The sequence below is a fragment of the Sparus aurata genome, chromosome 24 (assembly GCF_900880675.1).
Source record: "Sparus aurata chromosome 24, fSpaAur1.1, whole genome shotgun sequence".
NCBI lineage: Eukaryota > Metazoa > Chordata > Actinopteri > Spariformes > Sparidae > Sparus > Sparus aurata.
In genome coordinates, this window is record NC_044210.1 from 2,607,570 (window position 1) to 2,625,381 (window position 17,812).

General features: G+C 42.1%; 1 protein-coding gene across 3 annotated transcripts in view; it reads right to left on the reverse strand.

Annotated features, from left to right (window-relative positions):
- Positions 1–6,687: 6,687 nt before the first annotated feature.
- Positions 6,688–17,812, reverse strand: part of anos1a (anosmin 1a) — a 28,651-nt gene continuing 17,526 nt past the window's right edge. For 2 of the 3 annotated variants that reach the window (XM_030409326.1, XM_030409328.1), the window contains exons 5-14: positions 15,975–16,159; positions 15,411–15,540; positions 14,495–14,700; positions 12,842–12,968; positions 12,236–12,343; positions 11,622–11,710; positions 11,207–11,378; positions 10,464–10,690; positions 9,260–9,401; positions 6,688–8,105 (exon numbers count right to left, since the gene is read on the reverse strand). In XM_030409326.1, coding sequence (XP_030265186.1) covers positions 8,053–8,105; positions 9,260–9,401; positions 10,464–10,690; positions 11,207–11,378; positions 11,622–11,710; positions 12,236–12,343; positions 12,842–12,968; positions 14,495–14,700; positions 15,411–15,540; positions 15,975–16,159 — 1,439 coding nt within the window. In that variant the 3' untranslated portion in view covers positions 6,688–8,052. The remainder of the gene's footprint in view (positions 8,106–9,259; positions 9,402–10,463; positions 10,691–11,206; positions 11,379–11,621; positions 11,711–12,235; positions 12,344–12,841; positions 12,969–14,494; positions 14,701–15,410; positions 15,541–15,974; positions 16,160–17,812) is intronic. The other variant, XM_030409327.1, reaches the window with a different exon arrangement.

Below are 17,812 nucleotides of genomic sequence, written 5' to 3' on the forward strand. Positions count from 1 at the left end.
AAGAATGATGTTTTCCTAACCCTAACTAAGTTTCTTTTCTTGCCTAATCCCAAACAAGTACTTTTTTTGCCTAAATACAGTAAAAGTGCAGAACATCAATGGTACCATCTACAGAACATGAAGTGGGATGTCTACACAGAGCCAAGGGATACTAAAAGACAACATCCACCGAAGCCACAGTCTGTTTACCCTGCTGTCATCTGGCAAAAGATGCAGAAGTAAAGCTGCTGTACCACCAGACTACAGAGCAGCTTCACTCCCCAGGCAGTGAGACTCCTCAATTCAGCATCACGTTGCATATAACTTATTAGTGTTAACACAACTGAGGAGACCTTCACGTGCAAAACTGACCCTAGAGGGGTGTGTAGAGTGACATAATTTGAAGCTTAACTGACCAAGCTCCTGAATTTAAGTAGTTGGGAGTGAAAACGTGCTGGGATATAGTTTGGAAAACAATTGGCAAATTTAGAGCTATTTAAGTCAAAGTCATGCTATTAAGAGCATGACTTTGACACTTCTGCAGACATCACCGTAGTACTTCAGAGCGTTTTCAAAGGGCAGGGACTGCGGTGCAAATCAGCCTGAGATGGATCTATTTCAGTGTGAGTCTCCCTTTGTGAGGCTTCTTCACTCACAGAGCAAATGATTCTGTGGATCCCAGAGGACCTGTAGCCGAGTAGGATAAGCCACGGAACACAAATCAGCATTAGGAAAAACCGCCAGGCAGCACTTCTTCAAAGACCCCATCATTTGTATCTTGGGGGGATAACTGCATCGCAACTGTGGCGTGTTCTTACATGTGTAGGGGTGCACATTATCACACGCATGCGATTGCACTCCTCTTTGTAAGCGCTCCACACACTCCTAGCTGTTTTTCACAGTCCATCTGCTTAACACTTCAGCCTGTGTGGAGGAAGCAGCTGGTGAGAAGGATGTGAAATAAAGAATTGTGCTACCATTTATTTAAGTTTTTCTCTTCAGAGTGTCTTTCCTAGTGCAATGACGGCGAGCCGGAGGGCCAGCAAAGTTGTAAAACCTTTTCTTCTGTTATCACTATGAATAAAAATGACACAAAAAGTATAATTTCGAGGGTGACAAAACACTCGACTAGAATATGCTGTCTCCTCAGCTAGGAGATCCGGTAATGCAGTGGAATCAATAGCCATCATCTAATGAATAGGCTACAACAACACTGGCCTGCATTTATATGAGGTACCACGCACAGATCAATGAATCCAAGGTTGTAATCAGCGCTGTGACTTACTCCGCTGACCATGGGCTCACACAATGCCTCCGGTCGAGGCAAGCATGGCTCTTTGTTCGAGCTCTGAACAAAAGCCGCTCCGCCTCTGTGTCACCTGGAGGACGTGCGAATGGCGAGGAGACGTTTGTCTCTGCAGCCACACAGCTCACGCAGCAATGTAATATTGACAGCAATACACACTGACAGAGGTCAGGATTCATTCACGGTGTGTTACCTTGAGCCCAACCACTGCGCTGCCAATACCTCTGGTTTCTATTATATATCATCGAGGGCCTTATTAGTAAGCTGGTGCATGCACTGTAGCAGGATGAGTCATTTCTGTATCGAACTTCTGATCTTAGTCTCTTTCCGCCCCGACAGCTGAGTTAATCATTTTTGACAGTGTATTTCACACCCAACAGGAGAGAAGGACTAGAAGATGTAATTCTATTGTTTTACTCTAATATCTGACAGGACTTTGTTTGTATTGGAATATCTGGAAAGTAATACAATTATCATTTTAAACTGCACAGAAAAATTACACTAAAAATATATATCTGAATAAACTGACTTCATGTAATTCTAATGTGAAAGGTGTTACTTGACAACACGTTCTCACGCAAATCATGTTAAATGTGGCAGCTGGGTCAGTGGCCTTAAGCTTCAAACTGTTCAAAACTATTCAATTATTTAAAAAAATGTACTGATTAAACTCTGCTGTAGCTTCAGAAAGGCTAAATGACAACAGCATAAGGGTGCATGTCCATAAAGTGTGTTTGTCTGACGGGTGGAGTGCTGGAATGAAAGTGCTTGTGCAGTGAGAGAGAAAAAATGTACATGGTTGTCAGCCCAAAGGTTACTATTTCAAAATGAAAGCATACATAACAATTACATCTGTCATAGGAACGAACAAGCAGACCACCATGATCGGCACCAGGATTTTTTTCTCAGCCGGTGCTAGGGGGGAGCTTGACAACACGTGGGGCGATAAGAAAATAGTCGATTTCAGTGATAAACATGCGTCCTGCTGGGCACTGGTGATAATGTTACAAATGAAATGCCTTCACGACAACAGAAATGAAGAGAATGATCTCCACAGTGCAGCCACAACAAGAAACGTTTATCTTGTGCCTGTCCACTGTGCATACATAGTGTAAAACAAGCTGGCCATCATCACAATCTTTGTTTTTCAAAAATATGTGCCGGCCAAGACCGGAGGACGGTATATAGTACATGCATCTCATGTACCATCCAGACTCATATTAGTACGACTGGATCAGAGTGTAGTGTAGATCCTGGTGGTGCCATACTCATGTCATCAACACTTATAGCAGGAATAACTTTTAGCATGTTTGCTATCTTGTTTTATCATGTTAGCATGATTACATGCCAGAATCCCAGAAAAAAAAAAAAAGATGTCCTCAGGTAGATGTCAAAGTAGTGAGCACAAAAACACTTGAATAGAATGAATTGAACAGAAATGGAATGAACGTTTGAATGAAAATGTTTCTTGAGTTTCAAGAAAAGAAGAAAAAAACATCAGCACACTACTGGCTTTATTTAATGTGGATATGACTGGAACTATACACATAAAAAACAATTCCTGTTATGTTCCCATGTTACAGTGGTAAACTTTGATTATTCTAGTATAAATGTCCCAAGTGTCAGTTCCCCCGCTATTTTGTTTCTAGCGTTGAGCTGTCTGCAGCCTGGCCTTGGATGTCCACACACTGAACTAACGATCAGTATACATTCACGATGTAAAGACTGGTCCCGTCCGACTAGTCTTACCTCAGTGTGTTGAGGATATTGTGTTGGAGAGCACTCCACAGGGCAGGGCACATTCCATCAAATTAGATTTGAAAATTCCATTTTCATTACAAGGTCTTCATGCTCATTTGGAGCCAAGAATTCATTATCAAATATCTGTGTCCTGCTTTGTCCTTGTAAACTGCTCATACCACTACTAAATAAGTAAAGACAGACACAGGACATTAGCGTCGAGGCAGGCTGCGTGTCACATAATCAATAAAATCATGATGTGTAGAGCACTAAAATATTCCTTGCGGCTTTACAAGAGCTGGAGCACCGTTTTGGATGTTGTTGTCATTAATTTTGGTTGTCCACATGATCACGAAGGACTAAATGAATGCTTTCGAGAGAAAGGAGGGATGTGTGAATGTCTCCAACAGATGTGTGCGATTAGATTGAAGTACAGAGTCATAATCAGAAGAATGCATTTCTAACAAACATATAGACATAAAACATTCCGCTCTGCCCCATGCTGGTCCCGGCGCAGCGGGTCGCCATCTCATTCCCATTCCTTTAAATGCGCGTTTCACACGGTCCATTTCAAGGAAAAAACACACCGCCTTTGATGTTTAACACATCAAATATCACATTTTTTTTTTCATCTAGAATGAGTCCTCTCGACCAAGGCCAACTTCTGTGAGTGTTTGGGGAGGGGGGCACTTCTGAGCACTCCGAGCTCACAGCATGCATGAGATGTCGTGCAATTTTGGAAAACACCAAGTGCGATCTGCACCCTCTGCGGCGCACAATCATTTAAGGATGCAGAAAATGAAACGCACATTTTCTAAGTAGGTGACCCGAAAAAGTTACCGCAAACATGTGAAACACCCACAAGTCTGGTACCGTTTGTTAATTCATATCTGACTTCACGACTGAAGTCGTAAAACTGCTATTGTGCTTCATGCAGGACTTTGGAGAGCCATTATTTACTTATGTTTTTTAAAAACAGATTGGCCTGAACACCGCTGGGGCAACGGAGGGGCTCGAATGGTTTCATCAAAATAGTTCCTCATCCACATTGCCTTTATGTGCTCCATGGGTCATTAACGTGTTTTATGCAGAGGACAACGATCCTGTAGTCTCTGTAATAGGGGTTGTTTTTTTCCCACACAATCACAATCAACCACATGACGGGACCAACATGTCAGTTTCAAGAAACACAGAATACACAGGATCATGGTGACTAGAATTATCGAGTTGCATTCAATTATTTTTGAGTATTTTCTAGAGTCTTGCCCCCAAGTGTTAAATTATTAAAAAAATAAATATCAAACTGCAGGGCATTCTTCAGGGCTGAAAAAAGACACAACATTCATCTGCTTTTTTGGTTACAATCATATTTAACTCTCAGACTTGGCAATTGCACAGCTGTTTTTATAGCATGAGTTGTACTCAGCATGACGAGTAAACTGATCTTCATTTGTAATATTGGTGAACTGCGCCTTTAAAGGAAACATATATCATCATTTCACTTCTCTTTGTACTTCACCTATTCTCTCCTCAGAGTGGTTTTAACGTAATAAAGAATATCTGTTCTTGTGTGCTTTATTCTGCTCTCCTCCTCCTGTCACAGTGGTAAACATATTTAGTCTTGCTGGGGAAAAACCTTGAAATGGTCATAAATCCTGCGTAAAGATGTGTTTTTATGCTTCAGGCTAATCTATTTCTTATCCAAATAGACTCCCTGCACTGTGTGCCTGCATGCAGGCTCCTCCTGCAGAACATTCATCCTCTGTCATGTTGGAGGCAAGTGTTTCAGATGATACTTCATCATGGAGACGCACTACATCTGAGCTTCATTATCATATGCAGAGCATTAGGGAGACTAAACATAGCTGCTCCTGGCACTCTGATATGGTGATCTGAGTACAACAGCGGCTATGGACTATCTTCTCTATGTCTGAGGGAGGCACACAAAAACTGTTTGTGTGGAAGGTGGTATTAACATGTCTTGCCAGCACCTGTGACACATGCATGCACCGTGAAAAAGACCATAAGCGTGTGAATATGAGGAATGAGGTGTGATGCAATCATTGCTTAGCCTTGAGAGTTTCTCAGTAGTGTGTGTGTGTGTGTGTGTGTGTGTGTGTGTGTGTGTGTGTGTGTGTCAAAAGGCACACATCCGTACTGGCTCGCACTATACCCCTGGGGGCTTCTTCAAAACCTTTTGTTTGCGCACCAACTCGAGAATAATGGAGGTAGAATTACAGTGCAGACCTTTGTTTTCTCATGGCTTTGCTTCTCCCCACAGGAATACAGCTCAGTTACACCATCATTATAAATTGTCTCAACAGACATAGGTCACTGCCAGATAGTGGAGGAAAATGCTGATGAGGGAGCGGCGAGAGAAAAAAGATCAAATAATAAGAAATTAGCTGGAGGCACCATCTCACGATTGTCTGTCTCCACCATATATGAGTGAAGACAGATGGATTTTAATAAAAGGTATTAAGTGTCATTTTTAGCAAATGGTATTTATCATTAAATAGGCATGTATGATCTGAGTGAATAACATGCTATCTTTACTTAGAGACTAGTTTTGCAGGAGTACAGAGACCTGACAGAGAGCTTCATCACATTCTGCACTGCCCATCCACCTGAAGGTCAATGTCAACGCAACCAATCAGCCTGTGGTTGTCTACGATGTTTCAGATATGTTGTCAAACAGACGCTTCAAATGCTAAAATGTGGCTGTTTCACACACATCCTCAACCCGATACTACAGGAGATTTCTTCAATCGGCACGGTTTCGACGTGGACACCCAAGATAGTGTCACCCATTCAGCATCCTTCCACATGTGAAATACAGTCAGTATTGTAGAACATCATGATGAAGCTCTTCTTGTTTGTCGTGATTAGGAACTGAATGATGGATTGTGAAAGCGCTTTGTAACTCTGCTATATAAATAAAGTTTATTATTGACCATTGTCCACGTGGATGTTTTCCCCTCACGTTCACAACAATGGGATGGACATGAGAAATCTAATGACGCAATCCACTGCGTGTTGGAGGTTGATATTTCCAAGCATTTCCAATCTGATTCCGTCCCGGTGCATCTGCTCGGTGCAGTGAATATAGCAGCTGATTTAACACATTAACACACTTAAAAGGGGCACTATGTAGTTTTGGAGAAGAAATTCAAAGTCAGATTTCAATATTTACAATATTAACGAGGTAACAAAACCTCTCAGAAATATTTATTTATCCCATGAGTGAAGAACTAAGCTGTTCTCAGAGGAAGATAAGGTCCCCAGAACACTGTTTGAAATTAGAAAAGCAGCAGAGTCTGTGAAAAACAATGAAGATCTTTTTGCTCTGGTTAAAATGTCTTGCGCAAAACTACAGAGCGCACCTTTAAATAAGCCCCAGCAGCAAGCTCACAAAGACTTCTATCAGGCACAAATCAAAGCCCCCCTCACCCCGGGAACAAACCTCACTCCAAGCTGAGGTCAAAGGTTTGCAGCCCCTGCGGGCGATTAAGCCAAATTTGGAAAATAATTCCCTCAAGGTGTTTGTAAGATTGCACTGGAGAAAAGCGATGGAGAGATTACCAGACAGACAACACATGAACATGACGCCTCTTAGCCACAGCAGCCGGCGCAGAGGCACCAATACAGAGCCGTACACATACTGACATGGAATTTATCTTTACTTACAAAACATCTTTGTACAGGGTCTCTAGAGGTTTACAAAAGGCTGAGCACACATACAGTACAGGTGTATTATGTTACAGTAGACACTCATCCAGACACAAATACCACAACTAATAAATACAAACATTTTATACAGAATTTACAAAGTACAGGGAGCTACATGTCTTTCTTTTTAAACAACAAAAGTCATCCGAGAGGATCAGTTGCAGGAAATATTGTTTCGGGTTTTAAAATAGACTGAAGGTACCATTCAATGACACTGACGACAATTTTTGGGTGTTTGCATGCAATTCCATCTATAGGAGTTTGTGGTTATACAGCAGGGAATTAGGGCTGGGTATCAAACCTAAATACCAGCACTGAATTCTTTGATCGGAAAGAAATAGTCATTTTCCTAATTTATACTTAAAAAAGTCACAGGTGAGGCCGCCACACCAGTGACCACTGTTTAAGACTGTTTCAACATTTGTAAGAGTGAAACCACTGCACTTCCCAACCAAATTTTTGGGTGATAAGAAAACAACTTTTTATGTGAAAATATCATTTTTCTCATTCTCAAGGTTTTGGGTCCAAACTTTGGGTCATGTATTGACACTATTTTTACTCCAAAAAGCGTTCTGACCATACCCAGCCCTACAGGTCATAAAGTGGTATAGCTATTGTGTCTACATGCTAGCATGATTTACACCCACATATCACAAAAAGTGCCGAGTTGTATCTCTCAGCTGGGAGTCAAAGGGAAGAACAACTTCTTAAACTGGTGCATTTTGCATAAAGCTTTTTTTAGAGCAATGTAGTGAATGGACTAAAGTGTAAATCCTAGTGCGTGTCTGATCTGCTATGTTATTGAATTACTATATCTTAAGGTCATATTAACTGTGAAATCCCTGTATTGCTATTGTAAATCAACAAGGCCACAGAGAATGATTAGCAGCCTGTGAAAGTATTCGTGCTGTCGCTGTGAGACTGTGTTCCAGTTTCGTGGCAGGATAGCCTTTATAACTTTAGTTAGAGTATGTTGTTTGCTATAATTGAAAAGCGTATAAATCTGTGATTTGTCATGTAAAGTAGTCCAGAAGTGATTTTCTTGACAGTGTGAAATCACGTTTAGAGGCCAGTAAAGGCTGCCAATCATGTCGGTGGATTCATTGATTTTGAATTGCTACATTATGGATAGCAGCCTTAACAATAAAAGCTCGGTCCACTGTAAGATATTGCCGGGGGAGAAATCAATCATGAAGCTGGTGAAGCTGCACTTGTCATTAGTTATCACTGCTCTATGGATTCTTGATCATCCTGAGTTTGGGGAACTTGGTTCATGCAGGCTGATTGGCTGTCTGGGCTCAGTGCCTCTCAATGATTGGTTGTTTATGATGATACTTCCTCAGCCTGGGTCCTGAATGAGGAGAGAGAAGACATTGGTTGCCATCAGTTTATCTTCGAGCATTAATGTATTCCTTATAAAGGTGGAGAAGAAACTTTGTAAGCAAGACAGCAAAAGCAGAAGGTTTCAGCCCAATCCATTTACATTTTTTACCCCTACCTATCATGTTTTTCTCAGGTGCTCCCTTGCCCCTCAGAGTTACAAAGGGTAGTGGTTGAAATCTCCCAGAGTTGTCCAACAGCAACAACTTAAACAAAGCTAACGTGAGTGTGAGGGAGATGTCAATCAAGCTCAAAATACCCACACAGTCCTGAGAAGAGGTCTAATCAGTTATGATATGTGACAACACCCATGTGGGTGGAACATGTCTGTGTAGGAGCTTTAAAATAGACAAGAAAAAAATCAGCTGTATTCCTGTGTGTTTCAGTGATCCATAGCTGCTCATCATTTTAACAGTTACAGTGAGAAGACGAGGGAGAAGCACCCAGTCTTTCACATACGGACGCACCATCATCCACACCTGCAGGCTATGTAGAGTGTTTAACAGGGGGGCAATAGGTGTTGTTGGGGGAACCTACAATATTTTCAGTTTACAATATGTGCATATATAGGCGATGCACAGCACTACTTAATGCAGGATGCTGACCATATCAAGCAATTTTCTAATATGCACTGTGAGATCAATAAAGACAATAAAAATCATAATTAAAATTAGATTAAATTAGACTGAACAAATGTCACCCTATGTCAACCCTTCAGGCAGTTGGCTCAAAGAATAAAGGGCAACTGCTGCTCTTTGGTAGGAGTTGGTAGTATCATTGGCTGTAGCAAGCTACCGTTAGCACAGGTACCTCTGGAGCTAAATGCCCTATTAGCTAACTGTTCTGCCTGGACCGCTACTTCAGACTGCAGGGGGAGTCACAGCGGGTCAGACTGTTCCCTTTTGCGGTACAAAGTGGTATTAAAAGACAAGATGGGCTGGAACTTGCTAGTTAGCGTGCTAACTTCAATAATCATCTCTGGAACACAATACATAGACGTCTTTGATATGTCCACACTGCTGTTTTTACTTACTTACTAAAAGTTTGATTCATGCACCCTGGTCTCCTTTGACTTGTTCAGAACTTGTTCAGAATAAAACATCTTTAATTTATCTCATTCCTTACTGTGCTTCAGGGTGCTTTTGTGTTCTGGAGTCTGGAAGGTCCGGCTGGTTGCAGGACCTTCCCCCTCTGCTGTGATGGCCTGGACCTCCAGCCTGTACAGACTGAGAGGGTGCAGGCCTGACACCACCAGAATATTACCATCCTGAGAGAGAGGAGACAGGACAGACAGTGAGAGAAGGCAGAAGACAAAGTTTAAAATGCTCAAGGTGTGTGAAATTGAGGGGGAGATGCAGGCTAAAGGTTTTAAAAGTGTTTGTCAGCTCAGTGGACCCTGAGATCTGCCTCCAGGAATACTAGAAATCCGACTCAGATATGCATTGAAACTCACAGAAAAGTTGCACAGTGGAAAGCTGCACCAAGAAGACAATTACAGGGAAAATGGTATATTTGGACTGCTAGTCCTGAATAAATGATACGTTTTTAACCACTCGTTTCAGCCTGTTACACAAAGATTTAGCTGACTATTCACATATGAAACATTTGGACCAGCCAGAAAACACGGGTTTTTAAAAAAAATCAAGATACAATGTAGATTTTTAAAAAGTATTTTCACTGTACAGTCTTTGAAATTGGTGATACAGTACTTTGTACTACTAGTTGAATTTATTTATTATATTATTAGTTTTTGTCGATATTTGTAAAACCAGAAGATGACACGATGTTCTATAAATTGCGATGGTGTCTTGTAATCCCATGTGAGATGGGCCACCCTCACATTTTAGGGTCATAGGCCATGACTCCAAAGACAGAAAGACAGAAAACACACCAAAAGGTAACTCTCAAAAAATTATTTGAATAATGTGTTTTATATTATTTGGTTTGGTTTTTGTCAATTTAATAATTCAGCTGGTCAATTATACAGTATTTATAGTAGTTAATACATAACTATTTCCAAACATAAGGATGTAAATTTGTTGTAAATGTTTTTAAAACACTTCCTTATGAAGCTAGGAGTATGATTCTAGTCCAAATTTTGATGTTATGCTTCTGCTGTGAGTAATGGCTGCTCATTGATTTGTTTTTTAAGCAGGATTGTGGTTATGGTCTGAGATTCCAAGACAAAGATACAGAGGTCATGACCTCCATGAAACTATGACCCTGTCTTTAAATCATGTACGTCAGATGTTGTACCATCAGTGGGTATACTGAGCCTATAGCCAAACATGAACCAAACTCAACATTTATAGTTTATAACATCACTGACCGGGGGGAGGATCTGGGACTGGGAGATGAGGCTGTGAGGCAACTTGTTCTTGTTGTGGCGGTTGGTGGGGATGACCTCCGCCCAGGTCACCTGATAACCAGTCAACTGCTGGTGCCGCAAGACCGTGGACAAATCCCAGCTAAAGATGGCTGTCAAGTTGCCGCCCCGGACCTCAAAGGACGCCGTCAGGTTGACTGGCTTCACCAGGACCTTCTGAGGGGACACTGCTGAAGGAAAGCAGAGCTGGAGGTTAAATAAAGACAGGTGGTAGCATGGCGAACAAGTTCTTATAGCATGTTCATGATATACAAGGGGTAAGTATGTAGTGAATCGGATGATGGTTCTCAAGAAATTCAAAGCCTGGACGGATGGATGGACAGACAGACACAGATACACAGCCAGGCAGAGACTTTATATCTTATAGATAGATGTCAGATTAGAGTGGTGTAGCGATGACATGTTCTTTAAGGCTAACCCTGAAGTTAGCATTGCCCTGGTACCCACAACAAAAAGCCAGTGGGATTTTTGAATCGGACTTTGGAATATAGCTGAGGTAATTTATAATATGACTTTGATTCTAAACCACCTCGGTGACGCTGCTTTGTGAAAGCAGTGAAATCAAGAGATCAAGTAAATGAAATGGAATTTGCAGGAAAAGTCTTGAAAGTGACCAAGTGAGCAGAAATCCATAAATCAAATAATCCATCTCTTTGACATGATCATGTAGTTTCGTGTGGTCTCACCTTTTTCTCCAGGACAGGTGATGGGTTTTGGACTCTTGGCCTGGATGGCAGCACAGGAGGGAGTGAAGAACATGGTGCTTTCTGCCAGAGGATGAACCTTCTTGCTGACTGGCTGCAGAAGGACTTTATACTTACAGGAGAATAGCAAGCCCTGCAGGCTGACAAAGCTCTCCTAGATCAGACAAAGACAGGAAATTATCATTACATTACATTTAGTCCGTGCATGATGGCTGATTCTCAAAATGCCGGATCCAAGATTATTATTATTATTATTATAAAGTCCCGTTATATAGCAAACAAGGCAACAGTATGTTCACCCATCAAATGTCCAAAACAAAATACAGAGAATTTATTTATGTCTGGTATCACATGCTTATAACTATTTTCCAATGACGGTGTTGTTATAATAGGTTACCTGTGTGCTGGTCTTCTCCATGGGTCTGGTCTGGTTGTGACTACAATGCTCTGGTCCCCACTGGATTCTGTAGGATTCAACTGAAGGATCTGTACAAACAACAAGAGCATAAAACACTGTCCTGTAACAGCAGCTCGACAACAATGAATGGATTACCACCGTCTGTTTCCCCTATGTATGTGTTTTTTTCTCTATGCTAAATACCAAACACCATAATACACATTTGTCGGAAGCTGAATGTGCTACTTCTGTCTTTGCCAGAAGAAAATTCGAGTTGAGCAATTACATTTTTTTTTTACCTTTATCTAACCCCAGCTTAAATGAAGGTTTACAGTGCCCATTTTTCAGCACTTTAACCAATGGCCCCACCTCGTTAACCTCATGAACTCTTACACCTATATGTCGGTCCATTTAATAAATAATAAATGAATACTGTCCAACTCCAAGATATATTTAATCCAAGTACAGGTCCATTTGTATCCATTTGACGCAATGATGAAAACAGGTTTTACAGTGTGTGTCAGAGGAAGACCAATTGTATGCACCATTAATCTTGATGGCAGACACTCATATAAGCTCATGTAAATACTGTGTGCGTGTACACTGGTACATACCCGTGCTGGTCTGCCAGTAAACGTGAACCTGGAGTTGTCCGTCCTGGTAGAACGGTGTCCCCACATCCAGAATGTCACCTGTAGGGGCTTTTGGAGCAGCACTGGTGGCTTCAAAACAGATAAAATACGATTCAACTTCAATGGTTGGGAACTGGTCTAGGTCACAGTATAGTCAGCTAATACAGAGAATTAAATACCCCCATTTACAACTTAAAAGAGTAAGGAGAAAAAAATGGATATTCCAAATTATATTGTTTAAGAAATATACAAGAAAGAAACTGGAGCTCATGGAAGTTAAGGTTGCGTTTGGGTGGAGTGAAGTTCTGATATATGGAGGATCAGACATTTAACATCCTAGTAGGAGGAGGTCTTTTAGATATTCAGTTCCCAATGGTACTTGAAAAAACATGAATTAAAGTCTAAAAGATCATACAAATGCATTTAAAAAAAAACCCAGAGGAAACATTTAGTGGGAGGGATAAACACTTCAACATGGTGTTTTGAAGTATGAAGCCTTTGTGCAAACGAGAAGACACGTTCTTCTCCTGCAAATCCGAACAAAAGTAAAAGGCTAAATTACAAAACGAACGACGTATAAAGACTTACAGCGCTGTGTGGTGAAGTGGAGGATGGCTCGGGGTCCTTTGAGCTGATTTTGTCCCCAGTAGGACACAGCCTGGACCTCCACACTGTAGCTCCTGTTAGACCGCATGCTGTCCAGCTCCACCTGGCTCTGAACACACACATAAACACAGACACATTTTAACTTGTGTCTCTACAGAACAGCACAAGCACACCAACATCAGAGGTCCAGTGGAGTACAGAGTCATGAACCAACGACATAGGTCTTTACAATACAAAACATACAGCACAACCCGGTTCTGAGATGCTATCCAAGAGCTATATTTATTGGCAAACACTGATTTGGACTCTTCATTGACCACAACAACATCTGGTGTGTTGGCAGGAAGAGGTATCTGTGCTACAACGATGGAACATTGGACACAGGAAAGCTTGTGCGTTCTCACTGAGGGTAGAAAATGTTTTGATGTGTCCTTAGTTATGGGGTCCACATCCTGTCGTGATGTGTACACTCCTCTGTAAGCGTAACAGCCGTTCAAGATGTGTGACGGAGTTTCAGTAGCACACACACACACACACACACACACAATGGAATAGAATAGAAAATGAGACTCAAGCTACCCATTTTAAAATCATCCAAAAAATCCATTCTCGGTCTTTGGACACAACTGAAATCTTCATTGCCTGCCTTTTTATTTTTCTTGCAGCATCTTCCACAAGCCCTGAAAATAGCAGCCAGCCAAGTAGTGCTAAAGGCCATGTGCCAGTATGTATTCCCAACTAGTCCATCCTACCTGCCACCATCCCTTGATGTCAGATCTCAGAGACTGAACATGCTAGCGTGCGTCTGCAACAAAGCATCAAGATGAATTATGTTGGCCTATGAAGATCTTTCCCACCTCAGTGGTGCATGCAAGGGTTATTTTTAACAATCGCCTCAAGGTCTGAGTCTGAGTCGGATTCTTATTATAGTCTTATTTCACAATGGGATGTGATTACATTGTTTACAAAAAAAAACTATTTAATATATAATATTAAATATTTCTTTTGGTAATATTTCTTTTTGTAATCACATTTCAGTTGAGTATGTCAGAGTATGCCAAGTACTACAGGACCCATGAGCCTCAGAGGTCACTGTTGTGTTAAGGAACAAAATCTAATTCTGTTGCTAAAAATCTAAAATTGAAAAATGAAAACTGAGTCAAATTCATTTAGTCAAATCAAATGTATTCAGCAATTTGTATTACCCTACAAAATACTGATTGTGCGCTAACAAGCTTTTAAGATGACACAGCAGTGCTGGAAGAGTGTTCTGCACCTTTTCACTTTCACAAAGCAGCCGATTTTGTGTATTTTGATCTCAGGTTGGTGTTATTGTCTGTACTGATGATTCAGCAGGGACAGCTCAATGCCCACCTAAATGATGGACGTGTTCAAACAGCTCCAGTATTCAAAGGATCTATCATTTTTAAAGCCAGTATGTCAGGTTTGGCATCAGGGATGCGTATTAATTGAATATGAAAAATACTCCTACTAGCGCTCTTTGACTTGTTACAGATATTCATATGAAGCTGGGTCTATAGGACCTGCTGCACACATGCTGTTAGAAGACAGTTAGAATAAGATGAAGGCTGGCATTAACAAGCATCCTTACACCATTTTCCTGTCAGTCCTCACCTCTCTGACTGTCTTCCTCCTCTTGGTCAGAGATGAAGCAGAGGGCTGTCCGACTGCAGTCCAGCTCCAGCTGACCTTGTAGTGGTGGACGGGAACGTCCAGGTCGGCAGGCATGCTCCACTGAAGCCTGGCAGACACCACCCTGCCAGGGCCGAAGCTCATGTTGGCCACTCTCAGCTCAGTGGGAGCTGGAGGGTTGGAGGGGTCTGAAGGTGAGGGGAGGGTGGAGGGGTTTGACATGCGGTCACGGAGTAATATCACATACTAATGCTGAGATAATCATTTGCATTTGGTAATTCAATGAAACCCTCCACTCATAGACAGGTTGTTTTTTTTGACACTATCTAGCTTTTCAAAAACCGGAGGCATCATCAAATTAAAGGAAAACGTAACATTTTCATTTTCTAAAAGTCAAAATAAATGCAGTTATATACGACACACAGTCTCAATCAAGCAATATGCGATTGAAACTTACTTTAAGTTACGTAAGCTATGTTATTGAACTTGCATGCTCATTTTAACCAGAGCCACAATGTTTTCCGGAAACCTTATCAAGTCGTTTTTTGTGCCTAAAGCTAACAAAACTGTGACCATTTAACAACGCTCACAGGTCAGATCTCACCAGATGCTCACTCGACTGCAGAGCCCTGCGCATGCAAAACTGATTCTATAAAGGGGTACAGCGTCATAGCTTGAATACCATCCAGCCTGTGATTGGTTGCTTTTCCCTAAAATGATGCAGATGGTCATTCCTAGACTCTATGCTCGACTCATCTGCCATTTTGCAACATTTGGCCTAGTGTCTGAACAGCCATTTTTGCAGCACTCCTAAGTATTTTGGGGTGACATTTAGAATCGTCTGTGCATTTAAGGATCACACACGGAAACACACACATAAAGAGTGTGTCTGTCTGACCTCTGCTGTGGTGGATGTGTCTGCTGGGCGTGGTGAACCCTCTGGTCCCGTGGGTGTTGACGGCTGCCACTCTGAACTGGTACCAACGACCTGGACGGATATCGGCCAGCTTCACTCCCTGCTCCGTGGTCTGTGAGGGATCAGGTGAAGGTGTTGGAGGGAGCAAGACAAGCCGTAAATCCACAGTCTCAGGAAAAAATAATACACTCATCAGTAAAAGGACCAACAGATGAAGTGAATAGCACGGGGGTAAGGTTTTGAGTTACTTTACCCCCGATGGCAGTTGCCCTCGAGCAGAACAAAGTGCCCTGCCACATCCCAGGAACTGCTCAGGAATTGCCTGGGGCACATGAGAAATGGCCTCCGAGTTCCCCCGATCCCAATCCAATCGGGCATTCATGGGACGTGGCGGCAAACTAGCATTAGCAGTGACTTTCAAAAGTGCTTCGGTCCTAGTCTTTTGAACTACCCCTAAGATTGTATAGGTTCTGTAGGAAAAGTCTTCAAAACCGGGCACTTTTTTCACGTCTAGTTTACACCGTATATTGTGTGCAGTGAGCTAACCTGTGCGACCACCTGCCAGGAGGTGGCACTGTCCTCGCTGGGCTGGATGCCAAAGTTCCACCTCCTCTGCAGGATGTAGACGACGGGCTCGGCTGAGATGTTGAAGCGGGACGACCAGCGGACCTCCAGCTGACCAGAGGAGAGTTCCTCAAAGCCCAGCTCCTTCCGCGGCTTCAGAGGAGCACCTGGAGACCAAACCATGTTATCGAACCATTAAATACACATGCACCAGAAATAGATCAGAATAAAATCGAAGGGATTTGTGAGAGACAGTAGATACATTATTTACCTACTTTTGACATTTGCATGATGATGCAACACTGCTTAGAATACATTTATACTTTACAGGCCAAACAGACTGATTGGGAAAAAACTGTTTAAATCAGATGATCTCTGCAGATGTAGGCAGAGATATATCGGATGTTATATAAAAGCCTGGTGAGGAAGCAAACCGGCGCGTCCGTCAAACTCAGACACCAGCATCTACTTTAATTCTAAGCAAATAAGTCCCAGCAGAGAGGACAGGAGTTCTCAGTCAGGTCAGCCGACGTCCCTCAGGGCAGCAGGGATATACAGCGCTGCTGTGTGCTGCTTGGTGAAAAGGCAAAATGAGTTTCCTCACATTAATCCCCTCCCTCCTATCCTGTGTGTTACCACCGGTGAGGCCTGAACATACTGCCGCCGGCTCACAGAATCTGTTTTTTTCCTCAGCTCTCTTTGATCCTTCTTCCGACAATGGAGGCCTAAGTAGGGCAAACTCCACCTGACTCAGACTCACAGCAGCACACCGTTGGTTCGCAGGAGACTTTTCACCTGGAATTACCTCATTCATCTGGGTACAGGCCCAAGGGAGGCTGGGATAACATCTCTCTCCGACCGACAAGAAATGTATGAGCGTTTAAGTGTGTGTCACAGTAATCGATGCTTATTAATAATGATAATTAGAATACAGCATCACTCTTTCAGGTGATTATCCCTAAATCATACATGCCGGACGTTTAATGTTCTGTGATTGGCTTAAAATCGGTGTTTTAGTGGTTTTATCACATATGTCTTTCTCTGGATCTCACTTCTACATATCAGGCCCATCAAAGGCGAGACATTTAGTTTGCAGGTTTCATAGTGGCATTTAAGATTTTGTCAATTCCTAGAGTAGGATAAAAAGTATTGATGACTCATCCTGCACTAACACTTTGTTCATTTTTATGATCCTGCCATGGATTTATAAAAAAAATCTTCTGGTATTCCCTCTGATGTCTTCCTGCTTATCTGCCTCAAGACGGGACAGATAGCTGGAGTAACTGCTGACTACTGCTAACCAGCAGCTCCTCTGTCTTGTTCTGTCCTGGTCCAGCTGTGTCTGACGGTGGGTAACATACAGTCATTGCTATTGGGTATTGTAAACGCCAATCCATATCTGCAAGAAGTCCGTTCCTAGTTAACTGTTTTTTTTTTTTTTTAGAGGAAACATAAATATGCAGAAGCAAAAAAGTGCTCCACCAAATGTTCAGTTGGTCACTTTAGCTGTTGCTCACAGATCCCAAATTTAACTTTGAATTTTTAACGCAGCAGCCCTGAGGATGAGTCCTGAGCTCCACCAAATCTGTCTGGACATCTCTCTATAAAAGCAAGGAATCTCTGTCTGTCTGTCTGTCTGTGTATGTATTTGTTCCTCAAATATCTCTGCGGATCAGGATCAGACTGACCTGAGAGTTTCAACATGGCTGCTGCGTGGTTCAAGGGTGTGCGACTTCGCATTTGTTTGGACTGCAATGATACAGTTAATAAATTATTTCATAAATGCTTTACAAATTCCGCGAGCATTGTCCACCGGAGCC